Below are 22007 nucleotides of genomic sequence, written 5' to 3' on the forward strand. Positions count from 1 at the left end.
GAAAATAACGGTTATTTTTGGAAAATGTCAGCTAGTTAAGGTTATTTATGCATAATTGGACTGGCGTTGGTACTGAGAATAAAGCCCAAGGGCCACCATTGCCTTCTCTATGTGCTCACTTCTCCTCTGTCCCTGGTGGCCAGGCCTGCCGTGCTCAGACTCTTCCAGACTAGTGGATAATTAGTATGTCTGGTTGCACAGTGGCCATCATGTCACAGTTATAACTCATCTGCACATATGTGTGATGAGGCCTGGTTGGTGTTACATAACTTATGGGCATTGTTGCAAGAGGGTGCTGGTGACACTGTAAGAAACTGAACCCGAATCTTGAATTGCACAAAGCAGTTTCTCCAACAGCAGTGTGGTTTTGCTGGAGTGTCAGGGCAACATGTTGAGGCCCAGTATGAGAGGTTTGGGAGATCCCAAACTTGGGATTTCTTCAGATCCAGCAGGCCCTCGTGACGTCACAGTATAATCACCTCTGACCTGAGGCAGGACTCGCCCAAAGAAGTGGTTAGACTTAGGATGCCACACTCACCAGGGCCTCTGTGTCGAACAGTGTCAGGGGGCCTCATTCACGTTGTTTTCCGTGCACAATGGTCTCTGGGATTGTGCCACCTGGGCCCTGATATTTTCTGAACACCCCCCAGTGAGATGTCTCCTGGTTTCCTTTGCTGAGAATGCGTCCTTTCAAATGTAACTTCCATTACCTTTCGTCAGAATGCTTGTTTTCACTAAGCCTCCCCTTCAGTTCTCTGCTGAGCGACATTCCAAACTTGCCAATATGAAACGATTTTGTCATTGCCTTTTTTGAGGCCAAGAAAACATAAGAACCACCTATAGGAAAGCGATGTACCCCATCTCAAGTCATCCGGGAAGGGGGTTCATGCTGGGGCAGGGTCTGAGCTGGTTGCTTGGTCCCAGGGAGGCCGGTCTGCCTCCTCACTCCAGGCCTGACTGAGGCTTGGGCTCTAGACTCAGTGGCCTGGGGGGAGCTGGAGCGGGGCTGAAGGAAGGGAGCTGCCCCTGGCCACCTAAAGGCACCATTTTGCAGGTGGTGACACTGGGAAGTGGCCAGTTTCTGTAGCAGCCAGTGTCTGGGGTGGTGGCTGGAGCCCTGCAGCCCCAAGGGAACATATCTGAGTCCTGACCTTCACAGTTAGAGGGATCTTTTTTTTTAAATTAATTAATTTTTGGCTGCGTGGGGTCTTCGTTGCTGCGCGTGGGCTTTCTTTAGTTGCGGTGAGTGGGGGCTACTCTTCGTTGCGGTGTGTGGGCTTCTCATTGCAGTGGCTTCTCTTGTTGTGGAGCACAGACTTCTAGGTGAGTGGGCTCAGTAGTTGTGGCTCGCGGGCTCAGCAGTTGCGGCCTGAGGGCTCTAGAGCGCAGGCTCAGTAGTTGTGGTGCACAGGCTTAGTTGCTCCGTGGCACGTGGGATCTTCCCGGACCAGGGCTCGAACCCGTGTCCCCTGCACTGGCAGGCGGATTCCTAACCACTGCACCACCAGGGAAGTCCCAGTTAGAGGAATCTTGAGTCTCATCACGCTCCGACTGTGACCGTGGGTGCTTTAGCCAACTTCTACACGGCTTCCTCCGTCTTTCCTGCAGTCTTAACGATTGCTTATCATACTAGGTTTAGAAGTGTTGAAAAGGCACCCGTTTAGAAGAAGGTGGTGGTGGGCCAACTGCTCCCCTCCCCCCAGCTCTGCCTCTGGGGAGTGGGTGGGAGGAGGGACTTTGCGGGGCGGGCAACCATTTCATTCACTTCGTCTGAAAGCAGAGTTGGTGAGATCCTCTCCAGGGCTCTAACGAAGAGTGTTAGGGCTGTGGATTCAGCAAAGTCTCAAGTTCTGCTGGTGCCTTTAAAGCAGTGCTCTGCACTGCAGGGTGCACACAAACTCCCTGGAGATGTCATTAAAATGCAGATTCTGGGGCTTCCCTGTTGGCGCAGTGGTTGAGAGTCCTCCTGCCGATGCAGGGGACGCGGGTTCGTGCCCCGGTCTGGGAAGATCCCACATGCCACGGAGCGGCTGGGCCCGTGAGCCATGGCCGCTGAGCCTGCGTGTCCAGAGCCTGTGCTCCACAACGGGAGAGGCCACAGCAGTGAGAGGCCCGCGTACCGCAAAAAAAAAAGGGGCCCCAGAGTCATACACTGCTAAGTGCTGTATGATGGAAGGTCATGAGTGTAAGACCTGTGTCATCTTATTAAACATGAGCATTATTACATAGTGCTTGGGCTTTGGAGATATATTAAGAGACTAAATGAAGAGACTTGCCCTTGTCAAGTAAAATATAGCTGTTTCGTGTAGTTACCATGTTTAATATGGAATATCTATATTTCATACAGATATCTGGAATTCATATAATGCGGAAATAAGTGCCCCTGTAAGTGAACTGGAGGATAAAACAGTACCTTTAGAATTCTGATTATTTTCTCTATTCTTCGCAGGGCTAGAACCACACATAGGTATTAAGGCTGAGGAGACGGCTTTTCCATGATGCCGCGGGCCCTGGGTCCCACTAAGGGGTGATCCCCTTCAGGTAATAAACCCATTTAATTCCAGTGTCGCTGCCTTCGCCGGGAGGGCTGGCTACAATCAGCTTGCTGGTGATGGGTGTTTTGCTGCCTGATGGGTTTCCTCCAAAGTAGACCGTGATGTTGTTGATCTTCTTGGGCTTCACGGAGTCTATGGCGCGGACAGAGAAGGCCGGGTTCTCCACCGTGAAGGAGAAGGTGACCGGGTGGTAGAAGACGTTCTTGAAGGAGATGACTATGTTGCACCCGGCTCGGATCAGGAAGGGGCCTTGCGGCTTGGGCGGCAGAGCCACTCCGAAGAGGGGGATGATGTACTCGCCACCCACGAGCGATGACAGGCTCAGGATGCCCTTGCTCTCGCCCAGGCGGCTGGGCTCGAAGTACACCTCCACACTCGCCTCGGTGCCGCCCTGCACCCCGGGGGCCGCGGAGATGAACTTTTCCGTGTGGAAGTCTGGACAGTCGGTCTGAAAGGAGAACAAACGCGCTCAGCTCACCCAGGACTCTGAAGAGCAAACCAGCAGTTCATGTCCGTCCCGAGCCTTCCACCCTCCGCCATGAGCAACGTACGCTTGCGTGAGGACAGGCAGGTTACACAAAAGCTGTGCCCTTAAAACTCCCTTGAAGAGTAGGTGTTACTAGTTTATCCCCGTTTTACTACAGAGAAACCAAGGCCAAGAGATGTTAAACAGACACACAGCGGGATGATATGGGCGGCAGTCCTGGGTGCTGCCCCCCCGTATCCCGTGCTTCTTTCCTTCCACTGCCCCTGGAGGACCGGAGACTCTGGCTCCTCGTGGACGGGTGGGACTAGTTCTGGACAATAAGTTGAGAGGAGAAGTGCAAGGTGTCCCTTCCACACTAGAGCATTTATTTGCCAGAGCAAGTCCCTCTGGGGTCTTTTCACCCCTCTGCTGCTATGACTGGAAACATCTGAGATAGTGGTTGCCCCTCAGCCTGGATCCCCGGGTGGCTGTGATGAGCAGAGTCCCCTGCTGACCTTCCCTGGATAGAGAAGCACGAATGGGAGGCAAACCTTTGTTGTTTTAAGCTACTGAGATGTTGGGGCTGTTTGTTACCACAGAATAACCAGGCTTCTCCTGACGGATGGGGATGATCAAGAGCCTATGCCTCTTTAAAAATCATGAATCACTACGTTGTACACCTGAAACTTATAAAATCCTGTACATCAACTATACCTCAGTTAAAAATAGAGCCTATGCCTTGTGACCATGGCCATGGGACTCTGATGATAACTGGGCACACGGCCACCCAGTGTAAGGCTACACTCCTAGCTCCCCTTGTTGCTGGGTGTGGTCACATGAAGTTTTCTTCAGTGGAATGTGAGTGGCAGTGATGTATGCAGCTTCCCCGTTTTCCCCAGGTAGCTGGCTGCAATGTGGATGTCACAATAAACCATCTTGGTCTGTGTGCACCGCAGCAACTCCCTATAGAGGGAAGAGCATCAGGAAAGAAGGGTCTGGGTGCCTGATGTCACGGAGCTGCCATTCCAGCCCAAACTGCTTATGCCCACACTGCTATCTGAGAGAGGAATAAACTACTATTTCGTTGGTTTGCGGGGCTTTCTGTTTCAGTAGCTAATCCTATATTCACACTGATTTAATAGCTAACACATATGGAACACTTACTATGGGCGAGGATTGGTTTTATATACCTATTTAAAAATCCTGACAGCTATCCTGTGAGAGTGTTAGTGAACTATTCATACAAAGAGTAAACGGTGAAGCCAGGATTCAAATCCAGGTCTGCTGGATTCCACAGCTGATACTCATGACCACTAAGCTCTATTGTCTCAGTGTACTGACCACTGAGTATGTTGTGGGAAGCAAAACTCCCCCTACCCCAACCCCAGCTTGTTACGCTAGAAAGTCTGTGAGGAAGAACCCAGGCTTGGTACTCTTTGTTTCTAGCTGGGAGTTTCCAACTAGATAAAGCACTTGAGTCTGAGTTTCACATTTCTGCACCCGCCGTGTCCCCCTCCCATTATTTTGGAGCCCAGACTTCTGGAACGCATAGGGCAGAGGGTGAGGCAGGGGCTGCTCACCCTGCAGTAGTATTCTGTCTTCTGCCGGGCGTAATTGGTGAACTTGGCAAAGATGCTCTGGCCACTGCCGAGAACAGCCTGGAAGTGGACAGGCTTTTCAGGCAGTGCTGGCGTGGTCTTCAAATTGAGCTCATATGAGTAGTAACCCAAATCACTGTTGTGCAGTGTTAGTTTCCCGGAGGTTTCTCCAGCTTTCAAGGGCTGGAATTCAAATGAGAATGTGCCCTGCAATAGAAGATGAAGGCTCGGGTGACACTGAACGTCTGACCCATCCTCTGCCCCCCGGTGACCTCACAGCAGGTTGGTAGCAGATGCTCATACTGACCTTGAGCCTGGGGGACCTCTGTCCAAACCAGCCCACTTTTCCTCCTCTGGACCCCTTCTACCTTTCCCTAGTCTGGGTATTTCTATATCTGGAATCTCTTTGAATCTAAAAAAAGGTACTGGATCCTCTCTTGAGAAGCATAATTATGGAGATGGGGGTGGGTGGGCTGGAGGGGCAGGAGGGCTGAAGGTCAGGCAGTTCTTTCTTTGCTCGTAGCCCATCTCTGAACAGTTTCCTGGGTCCTATCATCATTTGGGGGAGGCCTTCTCCTTCCTCTATTATCATCCAAAGCAAAACAAAACAAGAACCAAGGAGTAGGAGTACTGCTTATAATAGCAAAACAATGGAAACAATTCAAATGCATTAGCAGTAAGAGACTGGGTAAATAAAGTACTCTTTATTCACGTCAGTGGAATATTACGCAGCCATTACAAAGGAAGAGGCAAAGCTCTAAGCGTTGAAATAAAAGGTGCTGGTAATATTTTAAGTGGAAGAAAGAAGGTTCTAGAAATGTATATAAAGCTCTAGAAATGTATATGAGCTTATTTTTGTAAAGAAGATTATGTCTATGTATGTACAGAAAAGAGACAAGGGTATGTCGAATTGTTACCAGTAGTTATCTTAGGATGGGGGAAATGGGACTGTGGGGACTTTTACTTTCTATTTCATGTACTTTTGTAGGGTTAAAATTTTGTTTTTATCATGAGTAGGTATTGTTGTTTTTGTTTTTTTTAAAAAAACTACTTCTGGGCTTCCCTGGTGGTGCAGTGGTTAAGAATCTACCTGCCAATGCAGGGGACATGGTTTGAGCCCTGGTCTGGGAAGATCCCATACGCCACGGAGCAGCTAAGCCCGTGAGCCACAACTACTGAAGCCCGTGTACCTAGAGCCCGTGTTCCGCAACAAGAGAAGCCACTGCAATGAGGAGCCCGTGCACTGCAACGAAGTGTAGCCCCTGCTCGCCACAACTAGAGAAAGTCCGCATGCAGCAACGAAGACCCAGTACAGCCAAAAATAAAATAAATTAAATTTATAAAAAAAAAACAAAAGAAAACTACTTCTTCCTGAACAATAAAATAAAGAGGATATCACTAAAATTACTGTAGATGTTTAACAGAGAATACAGTACAAAAATTTACATGATCTTACCACAATTAAAAAAATTTGGATGAAAATGGACAAATGTATAAACAAATATAAATTACAGAAACAGACTCAAAAAGATAAAGAAAACCCATATAGTCCTATAACCATGAAAGATATTTAATCAATAATAAAACAAAAAATTTCCCTTAACAAAATTCCAGATCACAAAGCTTTACTTTTAAGTTCTACCAATCTAATATTCCACAAGTTCTTCCAGAGAAAAGAAAAAGAGGAAACCTACCTCAACTTGACATCAGAATCCAACAAGGAGAAAGGAAAATTGGATGCTAGTTTCCCTACTGAACATATATACAAAATGTCTAATAAAAATGTTATCCAACTGATCCAGCAACATATAAAAAAGAGAATACTACATGACTAAGTTGGGCTTATTCCATGAATGAAAAGTTGGTTTAACACTGGAAAAACCAATCAGTTGCCACATTGACAAATTAAAAGGAAAACAATCAAATGAGCATCTCAATAGATGCAGTAAAAGTATTTGATAAAACTCAACATCCATTCATAGTGTTTTTAAAAAAGCTCTTAGCAAACTAGGAATAGAAGGAGATACCCTTAATCTGATAAAGGGTACCTATAAGAAACCCAAAACAAACATCATAATAAATGGTGAAACTTTGAAAGCTTTCCCTTCACGATCAGGAACAAGACAATGCCTTCTGTTGCCTTTCTGGTCAACATTGTTCTGGAGGTCCTAGATAGCCCTATAAGGCATGAAAAAGTACTTAAAGGAAAAGGTTTAGAACGGAAGAAACAAAATTGTAATTACTTACAGATGATATGGTTGTACATGTACAAAATACAAGAATCTACAATTTAAATTATTATTAAGTGAATTTTATTTATAAGCTGTTTGGGTAAAAGGTAATATACAAAAATCAGTTACATTTCTAAATGATTGCAACAAATATTTAGAATATGAAAATTTAAAAAGATGCTATTTATAATAGCATCAAAATATACAAAACCTAGAAATAAATCTAACAAAAGATGAGTAAAGCCTCTACGTAGAAAACAAAAAACATTATTGAGAGAAATTAAAGAAGACTTAATGGAGATTTGCTCATGGATTGGAAATCTCAATACTATAAAGATTCAAATTCTCCCCTATGACAGACAGGCTCCAAGATGGCCCCCAGTAACCCCTACTTCCTGGTATTCACACCCTTGTATAGTCCTCTCCCACACTGAACCAGGTTGGTCTATGTGACCACAAGTATGTGGCAGAAGAGATGGCGTGTCACTTTTGAGATTAAGAGGAAAAGACTGTGGTTTCTGTCTTGTGCATGCTCTTTCTTCTTTGCTGCCTCACTTTCTTTTATTTTTTTAATTTTTAATATTTTTGGCTGCGTTGGGTCTTCGTTGCTGCGCGCGGGCTTTCTCTGGTTGCGGTGAGCGGGGGCTACTCTTCGTTGCGGTGTGCGGGCTTCTTATCACGGTGGCTTCTCTTGCTGCAGAGCACGGGCTCTAGGCATGCAGGCTTCAGTAGTTGTGGTACGCGGGCTCAGCAGTTGTGGCGTGCGGGCTCAGTAGTTGTGGTGCACGGGCCTAGTTGCTCCGTGGCATGTGGGATCTTCCCGGCCCAGGATCAAACCTGGGTCCCCTGCATTGGCAGGCGGATTCTTAACCACTGCGCCACCAGGGAAGTCCCCTCGCTTTCTTTTAGATCGTTCACTCTAAGGTACGTGAGCTGCCTCGTTGAAAGCAGCTCGCGGGAGAGGCCACATGGTGAGGAACTGAAGCCTCCAGCTAACAGCCAGCAAGGAACTAGGACCTTTCCAACAACCAACCACATGAGTGAGTTTGGAAGCAGATTATCCAGCCCCAGTCAAGCCTAGGGATGCCTAGAGTCCTGGCTGACAACTGACATCCTCATGAAAGCCCCCGAGCCAAAACCACCCGGTTAGGCGGCTGCTCTTCGATTCCTGATCCTCAGAAACTGTGGAGGTAATAAATGTCTGTTGTTTTAAGTTGCTGAGTTTTGGAATAATTTGTTGTGGATCAACAGAAAACTTATACATTCTTTTTTTTTTCCTTCTGCACCACGCAGCTTGTGGGATCTTAATTCCCCGACCAGGGATTGAACCCAGGCCCTTGACAGTGAAAGTGTGGAGTTTTAACCACTGGACCACCAGGGAATACCCCAGAAAACGTATACATTCTTAAAATAATCTATAGACTTAATTTAATCCCAATCAAAATCCCAACAGAGTTTTTTTTTTTAAAGGAACTTGACAAGCTAATTTAAATATATATATGGAAATGCAAAGGGCCAAAAATGCAATGCTATGCTTGCCAAGGTACTCTTGAAAAAAAAGAATATAAGAGATTATTAAGTCTTAATATAAAGCTAGAGTGATTGCTTGCTCGGCCATATATCAAACTATACTATAAAACTGTAATAATTAGGATGCCGTGGTATTGGTACAAGTTCAGAAATTGAGTCATTATTATATTATAGGAAACCTAGAACAGATCCATGCATATATGGACACTTGATTTATTTCACAAATGGCCGTGTAAATCAGTGCGGAAAAGACGGTCTTTGTAGTAACACAGTCTGAGATGATTTATATTAACTTGGAGAAAAAGGAAACTTGACTCTTGCCTCACGTCATACATTAAAACCAGTCAGGTTTTGAGCAAGATGATAGCAGCAGCCGCTGCACAGTCTTCCCAAACCCCCACAAAACACTCAGACCAACCAGCTTAACGACAACATCTATAACATAACTAAGTGAAAAGATAAGCTACCAACTCCAAAAGATGGGTGAGTAGGGCTGATTACTCACAGCCATGAGACTGGTGTGAGTAAGCCACTGTCTGGGAGGAGTGGGAGAGAGAGCAAAGGAACATCAGTCTGAGAGCCAGAGAATCACCCTAGATGGAGGGTCCCGCTCAACCTGGGAAACTCGACGGGACAACTGACAACAGCAGCCTAAGCTGGAAGGATGATCTCAGGCTCTAGTTTATCGCTAACTGCAAACATGTCACAATAAGATTGGGTGACGTGGGGCAGCTTAAAACCAAGTTACTTTAACTACCTTCTAAGACAAAACCTTGTGCTGAGAGAAACCTCTGAGAGTAGAATCTATTTGACTGTGACTGAGACACTTAGGGCAAAGGAAAGATAAAGCTCAGATAAAGGTGGGGAGAAAAAAGAAAAAAAAACCCTAAAAAGTACAAAGCTGTATTTTAAAAAATATTTGTGGTAACAACAGAAGAGAGAATCTTAGTTACGTGAAGCTACAAAAGGTATCCAGGGCCACCTTTTCCTTCTAAAAGCATGGAAAAAGTTAGAATGAACAACAGAAAAGGAATAAAAAAGGTGAATGATGAGCAGAATAATATTGCTATAGACAATGAAGACATGCCAGGAAGAGATCACTACAAAACAAAGAGAAAAAGAAAACATAGAACAGATAAGATAAACAGAAAGTACAGATTTGCATGTACACCTGAATACGTCACTATTTACACTCAATATAAATGATGTGAATGCTCAAGTGAAAAGGAAGCCTTGCTAGACTGGGTTAAAAAACCAAATCCATCTCATCTGTACACCGTTTATAAGAGACATGTTTAGATTATACGGATAGAGAAAGATTGAAAGTATGATGATTAAAAAAACCCCACACCATGCAAATGCTAACCAAAAGAAACCTATATTAATATTAGACAAAATAGATTTTAAGGCAAAAAGTGTTACTACAGACAAGGAAGATCACTTTATAATGAAAAGAGTTTCAAGTCACCAGAAAGATATTATAATTTTTATTTAACTAGTAATATAGCTTCAAAGTATATACATAAGGCAAAACATGACAGAACTACAAAGATAGACAGATACACAATCATAGTAGTATATGTTAATATACTCTCCTAAAACTGATTAAACAAGCAGACAAAACTATCAGTAAGGGTAAAGAAAACTGAACAACAAAACAGCAAATACATTCTTTTCAAAAAGAGATGGAGGATTTTTAAAAAAGACTATATTGGGCCATAGAGCATGTCTAAAATAATTCTAGAGTACTGAAATAATATTGAATATATTCTCTGACCACAAAATAATTTTAAAAAGTGGTAACTAGAAAAATCCACATCTTTGAAAATTAAGAAACTTCTAATAAACCAGGAGTCAAAAAAGAAGTATTAATAATAGTGAAAATTAGAACACTTTTGAACTTAATGATAAAAAATACTACATATAAATATAAAAACTTGTATGCTGCAGCTAAAGCAGTACTTAGTGGGAGATTTATAATCTTAAGTGTGTATATTAGAAAATAAAGAAGACTACAAGTTAATTCCCTAAGTGTTTATCTTTGAAATTAGTTAAAGCAACACTAACCCAAAGGAAGCAGAAGGAAGGGAATAACAAAGATAAGAGTGGAAATCAATCAACTAGAAAGCAACCATACAATAGAGCATAACAACAAAGCCCAAAGATGCTTTTTTGGAAAAAAAAAAAAAAAAACAGTTGAGAAACCTCTAGCAAGGTTGATCAAGAAACAAAGAGAGAAGGCACAATAACCAATATTAGAAATGAAAAGGGGACGTCACATAAAAAAGGTAGTAAGATTCGTGCTGTGAGACCTAAAGTTCTTATGAGGTTGTCTAAAATGAAAAAACACGTCAGCCGGGCCTCTGGTAGCTCCCTGTGTGCTAAATGTGTCAGTGACAGGATCAAACATGCTCTCCTTATTGAGGAGAAGAAAATCGTTGAGCAAGTATTGAAGGCAAAAGCACAGAGTCAGAAAGCTAAATTAAAAATGAAGCTTTTTTTGACACTCTCTTCAATAAGTGGTGCTGGGAAAACTGGACAGCTACATGTAAAAGAATGAAATCAGAACACCTCCTAGCACCATACACAAAAATAAACTCAAAATAGATTAAAGACCTAAAAGTAAGGCTGGACACTATAAAACGTCTTAGAGGAAAACATAGGCAGAACACTCTTTGACATAAATCACAGTAAGATCTTTTCTGACCCACCTCCTAGAGTAGTGAAAATAAAAACAAAAATAAACAAATGGGACCTAATTAAACTTAAAAGCTTTTGCACAGCAAAGGAAACCATAAAACGAGAAGACAACCCTTAGAATGGGAGAAAATATTTGCAAGCAAAGCAAATGACAAGGGATCAATCTCCAAAATATACCAACAGCTCATGCAGCTCAATATCAAGAAAAACAAACAACTCAATCGAAGAATGGGTGGAAGACCTAAATAGACATTTCTCCAAAGAAGACATACAGATGGCCAACAAACACACAAAAAGATGCTCAGCATCACTAATTATTAGAGAACTCCAAATCACAACTACAATGAGGTATGACCTCACACCAGTCAGAATGGCCATTATCAAACACTCTACAAACAATAAATGCTGGAGAGGGTGTGGAGAAAAGGGAACCCTCTTGCTCTGTTGGTGGGGATGTAAATTGATACAGCCACTATGGAGAACAGTATGGAGGTTCCTTAAAAAACTAAAAATAGAGCTACCATATGATCCAGCAATCCCACTACTGGGCATATACCTTGAGAAAACCATTCAAAAAGACACATGCACCCCAATGTGCATTGCAGCTCTATTAATAATAGCCAGGACATGGAAGCAACCTAAATGTTCATCAACAGAAGAATGGATAAAGAAGATGTGGTACATATATACAATTGAATATTACTCAGCCATAAAAAGGAACGGAATTGTGCAACTTGCAGAGAAATGGATGGACCTAGAGAATGAGTGAAGTAAGTCAGAAAGAGGAAAACAAATATCATATAATATCACTTATTTGTGGAATCTGGAAAAATGATACAGATGAACTTATTTGCAAAGCAGAAATAGAGACACAGATGTAGAGAATGGATGTATGGATAGCGGGGGTGGGATGAATTGGGAGACTGGGATTGACATATATACACTACTATGTATACGACAGATAATTAATGAGAACCTACTGTATAGCACAGGGAACTCTGCTTGATGCTCTGTGGTGACCTAAATGGGAAGGAAATCCAAAAAAGAGGGGATATACGTATATGTATAGCTAATTCACTTTACTGTACAGCAGAAACTAACACAACATTGTAAAGCAACTATACTCCAATAAAAATTAATTTTAAAAAATGAGAGTTTTTTGAGTACCAAAAAAAAAATCAAAAAACAAAAAAAAGGTAATAAGAGGATAGTAACAATGTTATACCAATATTTTCAGTATATCGATGAAATGGAAGTGTTCTTATTACTGACTGAAGAAGAAACAGAACATCTAAATAGTCCAATAACCCACTGAAAGAATTAAATCAGTAGTAGACGATCTTCCCACAAAGAAAACACCAGTTCTCAGTGGCTTCACCAGTGAGTTCAAAGAAGACATAATTTCAATCTTTTATAAACTCTTTCACAGAATTGAGAAAGTGAGAAAATTAGCAAAAGTGACACCCAAACTGAACAAAAGAGTATGAGGAAGGAAAACAGTGGTCCATTCTCATTCATGAGCACAGAGGCAAATCTCCTACACAGACTGTTACCCAACTAAAATCAATCTGTATGTAAAAAGGGAGTGATCAGTTTATGAGGAGTCTATCAGATTGGTAAACTTTAAAAAATTCTGACAATACCAAGGGTTGGTGAACTCGCATTGCTGATTGGCAGTTAGAGGCAGGCGCATCCTATGACCCAGGGATTCCACTCCCGGGTGTACACTGTGGAGAGGTACAGGCGCGTGTGCATCAAGAGGGCGCTTGTGCAAAAAGAACCATAGCAGCATTTTCCACGATAGCCAAATGCTGAAACCAACACAAATGTCTGGCCATAGCAGGATGGATATCTAAATTGTGGTCTAGTCATTTAGGGTAGCCTACAGCGGTGAGGATGAATGAACCTCAGCTGTGGGCAACGGCATGGAGGACCGTCACAGTTCACAACGCTGAGCGAAAGAAATAAAACATTACAGAATGTATATAGTATGATTTCTTTTGCATAAAGTTCAAAAACAGGCAAAACTAAACTATATTGCTTAAAAGCAAGACACGATCATTACAAAATAAGGATAGTGGCAACTTTTAGGAGTCAGGGAGAGAGGGGTGTCTGGGGAGGTGGCAGGTTTTAATTTCTTGGCCTGGGTATTGGTTTAACTGATATTTATTTCATAATTTTTTGTTTAAACAAACATGTTTGCATGCAAATACATGTTTATATGTACACATACATATATGTATATGTATGTTTTATATACTTTTCTGTATCGTTCACAGTGAAAAATATAAAAATACAATAAAATAAAGGGCATGGAGACTCTCTCTGAAGAACAAAACAGATAACTAGATTCTGAAAGTGAAGGAAGAGACAGAGTGGGAGTGCAGGGAACAGGCCTGGTGGGCTGAAGTTGGGGAAACAGAAGAGATTTTGATGGAATCCGGACAGTGAGAGTTTGGAGTGACAAACTGATGAAAAGAGCATTTATCTTCCCACCAGTTCATAACTCCGGGCCATGTCTGCCCAACCACTGTCAAAGTCTTCTTGGGCCACCTCCCTGAAGTGGTCTGCACATAAACAAGCACATAGACAAATGTGTGTGTTGTACACTTGATACACTATTATGTGTCCCTTGCTGTCCTTTTCACCACATATATTCTATGTGACTTTTGTAATTAGGAAAACCAAGAAGAATATTTTAAATTTGAGCAGGGCAAACAAACACATAATAGAGACAAGTCCCTTTTACATGCCTGAACCGAAGCTCTATGTGGCCCTGGTTTATGTGAGGACTTGGGCAGCAGAGGAAAGGAGAGAACAGGAGCGCTGTCGACCAGTCGATCATCCCCTGCCCTCCCGACCACCGCCAAGGCTGGCCCAACTAAGGGATGCAGAACGTGGATCCAGAGGCCCCCTGGGCGGAGCCTCCAGCACGGATATGGGGGCGGGGAGCCCCTGGCAGGCAGGGCCATACCTCAGAGTTGGCCGGCACCACAAACTGGGAGGGCAGGCTGATGTCGGGCACCCTGCATTCCGTGGAGAAGGTCACCGAGTAGGGCAGGGGGTTCTCCACCTTGATGGAGGCCGACGTGCTTTGCCGGACAGGGCTCACCATCTCGATGGTTTTGATGATGCCTGAAGGGATGACCTTGAAACTCACCACGTAGTATAGGAACTCGTTGGTCACCTCGTTTCGGAAGATCACCTGGGTTCACAGAGAGAGTGGGAGGAAGTGGGGCAGAGCAGAGGGGTTAGCCCAGGGTCCTCCGCCGTCTACACGATCCTTCTCCCTGTTCGCAGTGCGTGAAGCACAGGGACCAGGCTGACACAGGCCCTCCCAGCCCCTGTGAACCCTGCCAGCCAGCCCTTCTCTTCAGGTATTCCGCTCTGGCTTCTCCCAGGTGAGAGAGCATGAAGGAGCCTGGGTTGCTTTAGGAGAGGCTAGTGCAGCACTGTCTAGTGCTGAAGATGGTGTCCCCAGTGGGGACAGCTGAGTGGCCCTGGAGAACAAGCAAGACCTCAAGAGGTTCATGTTGTGGTGGGCTTCACTCCAATTCCTGCTGCTGCTGGAATAGTTAATAATAACAATAATGATAATGATAGCATCTAACACTTGATTACTGTGTACTAGGCACTGGAAGTACTTATTTAATTCATACAGCTTGTAGGCAACATGACTATTCCCCTCACTGGTTTTTCTAAACATGAGCAAACGGGCTTAGCAAGTTATTATCTTGTCACCTGCAGAGTGGTATCAGAACCAGGATTAGAACCCAGGCTGGCCTGACTCCAGAGCTCACACTTGTAACTGCAGTGCGTTGTCCCCTCACCCCTGTGTCTGACCTGTTGATAAGCTGCTCCCCTTTTTCAGTTCTTTCCCTGGATGACTAATGATGTTGAGCATTTTCTCATGCGCTTCTTGGTCATTCACATATTTACTTCTGTGACCTAGAGTCTACTCCAGTTTTTTGCTTTTTTTAATGCCTTGAGCTGTTTATCTTATTACAGTAGGTGGTAATAGTTCTTTACATACCTGCCTTTTTACTTTCAATCTCTTCCTGTCTTTAAATTGAGAGTGCTCTGATACCCTCTGTATTTTAATTGGAGTGTTTAGTCTTTTACATTTAAAGCAATCATTTATGTGTTTGGGTTGAAGCCAGCCCTTTTGCTATTTCTTTTCCATTTGTCTCTTATTTTTTCATTCCTTGCTTGCTACTTTCCTGCCTTCTTTTGGATCAATGTGTAATATTTTGTAATATATTTTATTTCCTCTACTGGCTTCTTACCTATATTTTTAAATAATAGATTTTTAGTAGTTGCTCTAGAGCTGACAACACAGCAGTCAGGAAATTGTCCCAAGCCAGAGAGGACAATCACAGGACTCACTGCATAGGTTTCTCTTCTCTCTGATGGACTGCAATGTTGTGCTGACTGTTGTCCGAGGCCTAAGAAGAGTTACCTCAGATATTTTGTCCAGTTTTATGGTTGTTTATAGTGAGGGTCTAGTTACTCCAACGTAACTGGAAGCAAAAGTATTTTTGACTTTTAAAACACTTTTAGGTTGTTATTGTTCATTTCAGTATATATGTTACTGTAAAGAGATCCTGTGATCTGGGTTTGTTGTTATTTTTACCTAAAATTTTACTTGTATTTTATTTATTTTTTAAAAAATAAATTTCTTTCTTTCTTTATATTTTTGGCTGCGTTGGGTCTTCATTGCTGTGCATGGGCTTTCTCTAGTTGCGGCGAGCCAGGGCTACTTTTCGTTGTGGTGCACAAGCTTCTTATTGCAGTGGCTTCTTTTGTTGCAGAGCACGGGCTCTAGGCGCACAGACTCTAGAGCGCAGGCTCAGTAGTTGTGGCTCACGGGCTTAGTTGCTCCGTGGCATGTGGCAGGCGGATTCTTAACCACTGCACCACCAGGGAAGTCCCTTCACTTGTATTTTAATAAATATATTTACTGGTATTTTTCTGTTCATACCTACAGTTTACAAATAGCTCTAATTCTCTTCCTACCCTTCTCTATGAATGAGAAAATCTCTTACCTCCCCATTTGCTTCCAAACGAAAGAAAATTTTTTTCATTGCCTTATTTTTTCCCTCCCCTTGCTATTTCCTATATTGAGGTCACATGAAATATTAATTTCAGATTTCTTTTCAACAATTATTTGAAATTACCTATCAACTTAATTTTGATTCTTTGTTCATTGTATCCTGTACTTTCCTCTTGGATTCATTTACAAGAGGAATCATTTTGCTAATTAGAATTAATGTTTCATATTTTCCACTGTATCTGTTAACGTAAACATAAATTGTGTACAAATTATAAAAAGAGAAAAAGAAAATTTTTAAATTTTGTAGCACTTCTTTCAGATAGGGATTGTGTATATGGGTTGGTTACTTCGAGTCTTTGCATGTTTAAAAGTGTCTTTATTTTGCTCTCATGATAGTCTTGTCTGGAAAAAGCATTCGAAATTGAAAGTCATTCTAAACAGTTTGAATAGATTACCCTATTGCTTTTGGTATTCAGTGTTTCCATGAGAAATCTGATGTTATTGTGAATATTACTTCCATCTATTTTCTCTAGAATTATTTAGGACTTTCTCTTTTATCCCAGTTTTCTGAAATTTTGTTCTCATGTACTTAGATGTGAGTCTGTTTTTCCTTGGTTGGCAACTTGGTGGGTTCCTTCAGTTAAAGACTCAGACTTTGTCAAATAGCTCTGGACATTTTTTTCTCCAATTATTTCATAGAGTATTTTCTTCCTTTTATTATCTTGTTTTTCTGTTTCGGGAGCTCCTCCTATTAGATGGGTATTAGAACCTCTTGATATATATTTTATGTCTCATATTTCCTTTCAGCTTTATTGAGGTACAATTCACATGCTATACAATTCACCCATTTAAAGTGTACAGTTTAGTGCTTTTTTAATACATTCACAAAGTGATCCAACCATCCCCACACTCAATTTTAGAACATTTTCGCCACCCCCAAAAGAAGCCCTGTCCCCAGTAACAATCATTCCCACTTCCCCCAATCCATCCCTTATAGTCCTACGCACCACTAGTCTACTTTCTGTTCCTATAGATTTGCCTATTCTGGACATTTCATTTAAACAAAATCATATAATATGTGGCCATTTGTGACTGACTTTGTTCACTTAGCATAACGTTTTCAGCGTTCATTTCAGTGTTAGCATGAATCAGTACTTTGTTCCCATTACTTTTTATTGCCAAATAATATTCCATTGTATTTATCTATTCACTAAATTGATGGAAATTTAGGTTGTTTCCATTTTTTGGCTTTTATGAATAATGATGCTATGAACATTTATGTACAGGTTTTTGTGTGGACGTATGTTTTCACCTATTTTGGGTATAAATTGCTGAATTCTATGGTGACTCTACGTTTATCCATTTGAGGAACTGCCTGTCTTCTAAAGCAGCTGCACTATTTACACTCCCACCAGCACTGCGTGAAGGATTCATGTTCTGCACACCCTTGCCAGTACTTGTTATTATTGCCTTTTATTCTTGCCGTTTCTTTGTGCTCACGTGCTACTTTTTCACTTTCCCTAGGTGGTTCCATCCTCCATCTTGGCTTCAAGTACCACCTGTAAGCGGGTAATTCCTCTATAATTCTCTTCAGCCCTGACCTCTCAGTGAGCCACTGATCCATATGCTCTTTTTCTTTACAGCACTTAGGCCATTTTATAAGTATGCATTCATAGTGCAATTATTTGATGAATGTCCATCTCCCTCCACTGGACTGTGTGTTCCAGGAGAACAGAGACTGTGCCTACTTTTGATCATTGCTGCATTACCAGCAAATAGTGTATAGCATATGGCACATGTGCTCAAGAGATGCTTGTTCAATTGACGAATGAATTAGGACAAACCGCTCATGTGTGAAAGACCCTGAGGAGTCTTAGAGTCGATGGCTCTAAGCTGAATCCTGGCTCTGATGTTACTAGCTGTGTCAAGGGCTCAGCATGATGCTGGACACTCTATAAGCCCTCAGAACAGGGATCTTTTGTTATTATTTTTGTGGTCTGGTGTTTGCTGGTCCACTGTTACCTACTGCTTAAAGATTTTCATGATTCTGCCACCTTGAAGGCTTGGAATGGACCTACACGTTGGCTGGCTAGCCCTGCAATCTGGTCTCATCTTGAAGAGTCTGGGAATCCTGAATGCCTTTGCCTGGTCCCTCTAAATGGTCAGCCTAACAGGATAACGCTAGGCTGGCTGTGAGAGGGCATCTTCACTCCCAACACGGGGATCATCAGCCTCAGGGTCAAACCTCCGGGGTCCCAGGGCAGTGCCCTTAACATGTGGATACCTTTGCTGTGTACAGTCCCTCCTTGTGGGAAAAGAAGTTCAGCTTGTAGTCTTTCTTGGAGGCAGACAGCACATCAATATAATCAAGGCCCTTTAAGGTGACACCTAGGTCGGGCTTCTCCGGTTTCAACATTTCCACAATGACCTGGAATCTGGGGGAGCACAGGGGTGCAAGAAGAGAGGACAGACAAAATGAGACAGTTTGCCCAAAGGAAAGAAGGCAAGGTGCCATCTCCACTCTTGATTTCATGGAAAGCACACGGGTCCAGGGTTCTAATCTTCACTTTGTCACAAACAATAACAGTAACTACCATTTACTAACCGCCTATTTTGTGCCAGAACTGAGTCGGTGCACCACGCACGTTACATTACAGGCTTTTAGTCCTCACAGTGCCTGTCGGAGGTACCTCTCGTTATCCTCTCCATCTTACTAGGGAAGAAATTGAGGCTGAGAGAAGGAAGATGACAGCTCAGTTAACAAGGCCTAGTTATTGGCAGAACTAGCATTTCAGCTTGGGTCTGGGCCTTTATCCACTATGCTGAGCAGGCAGTTCTCTTCTCCCAGCCTTTGGCTTCTTTTCCATAAAAGAAGGGGACCAGGCTGGTTGGCCTCAAGCTCCTCTAGGTCTTCTGTTCTCCTCCACTCTCTGGATCTTGTACTGCAAGTACAAGACCCAAGGGACGTCCTCCTCTGGCCAGTGGCTTAGGTGATAAGACAGGGCTTTCAATAATAACAACCACAATTATCGTTTTGATAATAATAATGACAGCTAACATTTACTGAGCACTTATTTTGTGCCAGGCTCTGTTCTAGGAGATTTTCAAGTTATCAGCTGGTCACAGAGAGCGCTGAACAGGAGACTCTCTCTGGGGCTCAGTTGAGCAATGCCTGGCCACAGCACAGAACTTTGACTCTTTAGCCCCCACTGTCCTCTAGGGGCCCTGACCAGGGGAGGGGCTAGGCTCGACGGTGCGAGTCCTCCCCCCCGTCTCCCCCACTTCCTCACCTCTGGGGCTTGTTCAGCCAGTTGGTTATTGGCAGGAGCTCAGTGTAGGGCGTCTTACATGGCACTTCACGGTAGATATTGGCCACGGCTTTGGGGAGCTCGGGAGTGCCATGCAGTACATACAGCCAGCCGGTCCCATCTGGGAGGGGGAAGAAGAGGGTGCCCTAAGAGAAGCAGAAATGTGGTCAGAGTGACACAGAGGGTCCTTTATTAGCTACCTCTCAGGCATGGCAGTAGGACAGGATTAGTGGAGGCTCTGCAAATAAGCATAACACTTTTGGAAAGCAGCTTGGGAATATGTTCCCAAGAGTCATAAAAATGTTCATGTGTATTTGAACCAGGGATCCCATCCCAAGGAACTTACTGAAGAAAAACCCCTACAGCAGAAAAAGTTACATGTATACATACATGTGTGTATTAGAACTACTTATATTGATGAAAATTTAGAGATAACTTAAACATCCAACAACTGGGGGATGTTAAATAAATTATGGAACTGTCATTCAATGAAATATTAGTCAGTCGTTAAAAATGATTATCACAAAGATTACATAGTTAAATAGAAAAATGCTCATGATATAATGTAAAGTAAAAGTAAACAGGATGCAAAACTGAGGATGCTGTGATGGTAGCTATGGCTGTATTTGAATAAGGACTGGTAGTGAAGACGGAAGAAAACAGCTCTTTTTGGGGAGGGGAGGTGGAAGACTGTGGCTTCTTTTTTTTTTTCATTTTTATTACAGTCACTATGATGCTATTTGTGCACTTAAACTAAGTATCAATTGCTTGATGCTTAGTTGAGGACTCCATTTTAGAACTGAGCCCCTGGTTCCAAGAGAATCCCCTAAACATGAAAATACATGGACGAAAAGGGAAGCTGTGGACTTGATAAGCTTTGGACATGATTCCCCGTGGATACAATATCATTTGTGGGGTCCCCTCTTGTTTTAACATTCTCTCTCACACAACTCCTCCCTCCAACCATGCCAGGAAAACAGTGGGGGAGGTGGGGCTCAACCTACCTGATGCTTGCGGTTCTCCACATTCAAGGTGCGGGGCCGGTAGGTAATCTCATAGGGCTTGCTTTGCTGATGGGGCTCCAGGGTGATGAAATCGGGCCCCTCCCAGTGCTCGCCTTCAAAGATGGGGTGCAGATTCCAGGTTTGGTTGGTGTGGTTTGAAAGCATGATGGTCTGTGTGTGCTTGGAGCGTACCTGGCAGGTGAAATTCACCACCTGGAAGAAAACAGGCACCTTAAGCAGGCAGTGGAATTTACAAATCTGGAGTTCAAGGAAAGGTTCAGGCCATATATATATATAGATATCTAGATATCTATATCTATATCTATAGATATATAGATATCTATCTATATCTATCTATCTATCTATCTATCTATATTTACCTCTCTCTATATATATTTGGGTGTTGTCAGTATAGCAATGTTTTTTTCAGGCCAAGAAACTGGATGAAATTATCAAGAAGTAAGTGTATTTAGGAAAAAAGAAGGAATTTCAGGACTAATTCCTGACTGGCGTGTTCCAATGTTAAGAAAAATCAGAAGAGGAGACAAGAAGCAGCAGCTAATAAGGTGGGTGGAAAGCCAGGAGAGGGTGGTACCCTGGAGGCCATGTAATGAAGGAAGTGCGTGAAAGAGGAGGGGCTTGTTCAAGGTGTCAAATGCTATCGACAGGTCAAGTAAGATGAGCCATGAGAACTAGCCATTGAGCTTAGCAACGTGGACAATGTCGCAGTGGTGTGAAGAGAGTTAAAGAGATCACCAGTGGGACGAGAACAGAGTTTAGCAAGAGACCCACACATATATTATCAATTGGTTTCTGACCAAAGTACAAAGGCAGTTCGGTGGAGAAAGGATAATCGATTAAATAAATGCTGCTGGAACTGGATATCCATGTACAAAAAAAAATGAATTTTGATTCCTGTCTTACACTACATATGAAAATGAACTCTAAACAGACTGAGGATCTAAATTTAAAACTTGTGTCCTGAATATACAGAGAGCTCTCAAAACTCAATAGTAAGAAAACAAACAACCCAAATAAAAATAGGAGATCTGAACAGACACTTCAACAAAGAAGATATATGGATGGCAAATAAGTACCTGAAAAGATGCTTAACATCATTAGTCGTTAGGAAAATGCAAATTAAAAACCACAATGAGATATCACCACGTACCTGTTAGAATGACTAAAATTAAAAAAAACTGACCATATCAAGTATTGGCAGGGATGCGGCACAAGTGGAAATGTCAGACGTGGCTGATGGGAATGTAAAATGACACAACCACTTCGGAAAACAATTTGGTAGGTTCTTAAAAAGGTAAACATATACCTACCCTATGACCCAGCCATTCCACTATTACATACTTACCCAAGGAAATGAAAGCATATATTCTTGCCAAGACTTGTACACACACATTTATAGCATACTGCATGATTCCATTTATATAACATTGTTGAAACAACAGGAGATGGAGATCAGGTGTCTATGACCATAAGCAGTGTTGCCAGGAACTATCAGGTTTCCACTGTTAGGTTTCCAGGAACAGGGCTAGCAGAGGATTAAC

The 22007-nt window shown here is 42.7% G+C and overlaps 1 protein-coding gene across 1 annotated transcript in view; it reads right to left on the minus strand.

Annotated features, from left to right (window-relative positions):
• Window positions 1–2386: 2386 nt before the first annotated feature.
• Window positions 2387–22007, minus strand: part of HYDIN (HYDIN axonemal central pair apparatus protein) — a 432533-nt gene continuing 412912 nt past the window's right edge. The window contains exons 82-87 of the mRNA XM_079907197.1: window positions 20446–20658; window positions 19424–19587; window positions 18418–18568; window positions 14055–14285; window positions 4602–4826; window positions 2387–3003 (exon numbers count right to left, since the gene is read on the minus strand). Coding sequence (XP_079763323.1) covers window positions 2521–3003; window positions 4602–4826; window positions 14055–14285; window positions 18418–18568; window positions 19424–19587; window positions 20446–20658 — 1467 coding nt within the window. The 3' untranslated portion in view covers window positions 2387–2520. The remainder of the gene's footprint in view (window positions 3004–4601; window positions 4827–14054; window positions 14286–18417; window positions 18569–19423; window positions 19588–20445; window positions 20659–22007) is intronic.

The sequence above is a fragment of the Stenella coeruleoalba genome (genome assembly GCF_951394435.1).
Source record: "Stenella coeruleoalba genome assembly, chromosome: 20".
NCBI lineage: Eukaryota > Metazoa > Chordata > Mammalia > Artiodactyla > Delphinidae > Stenella > Stenella coeruleoalba.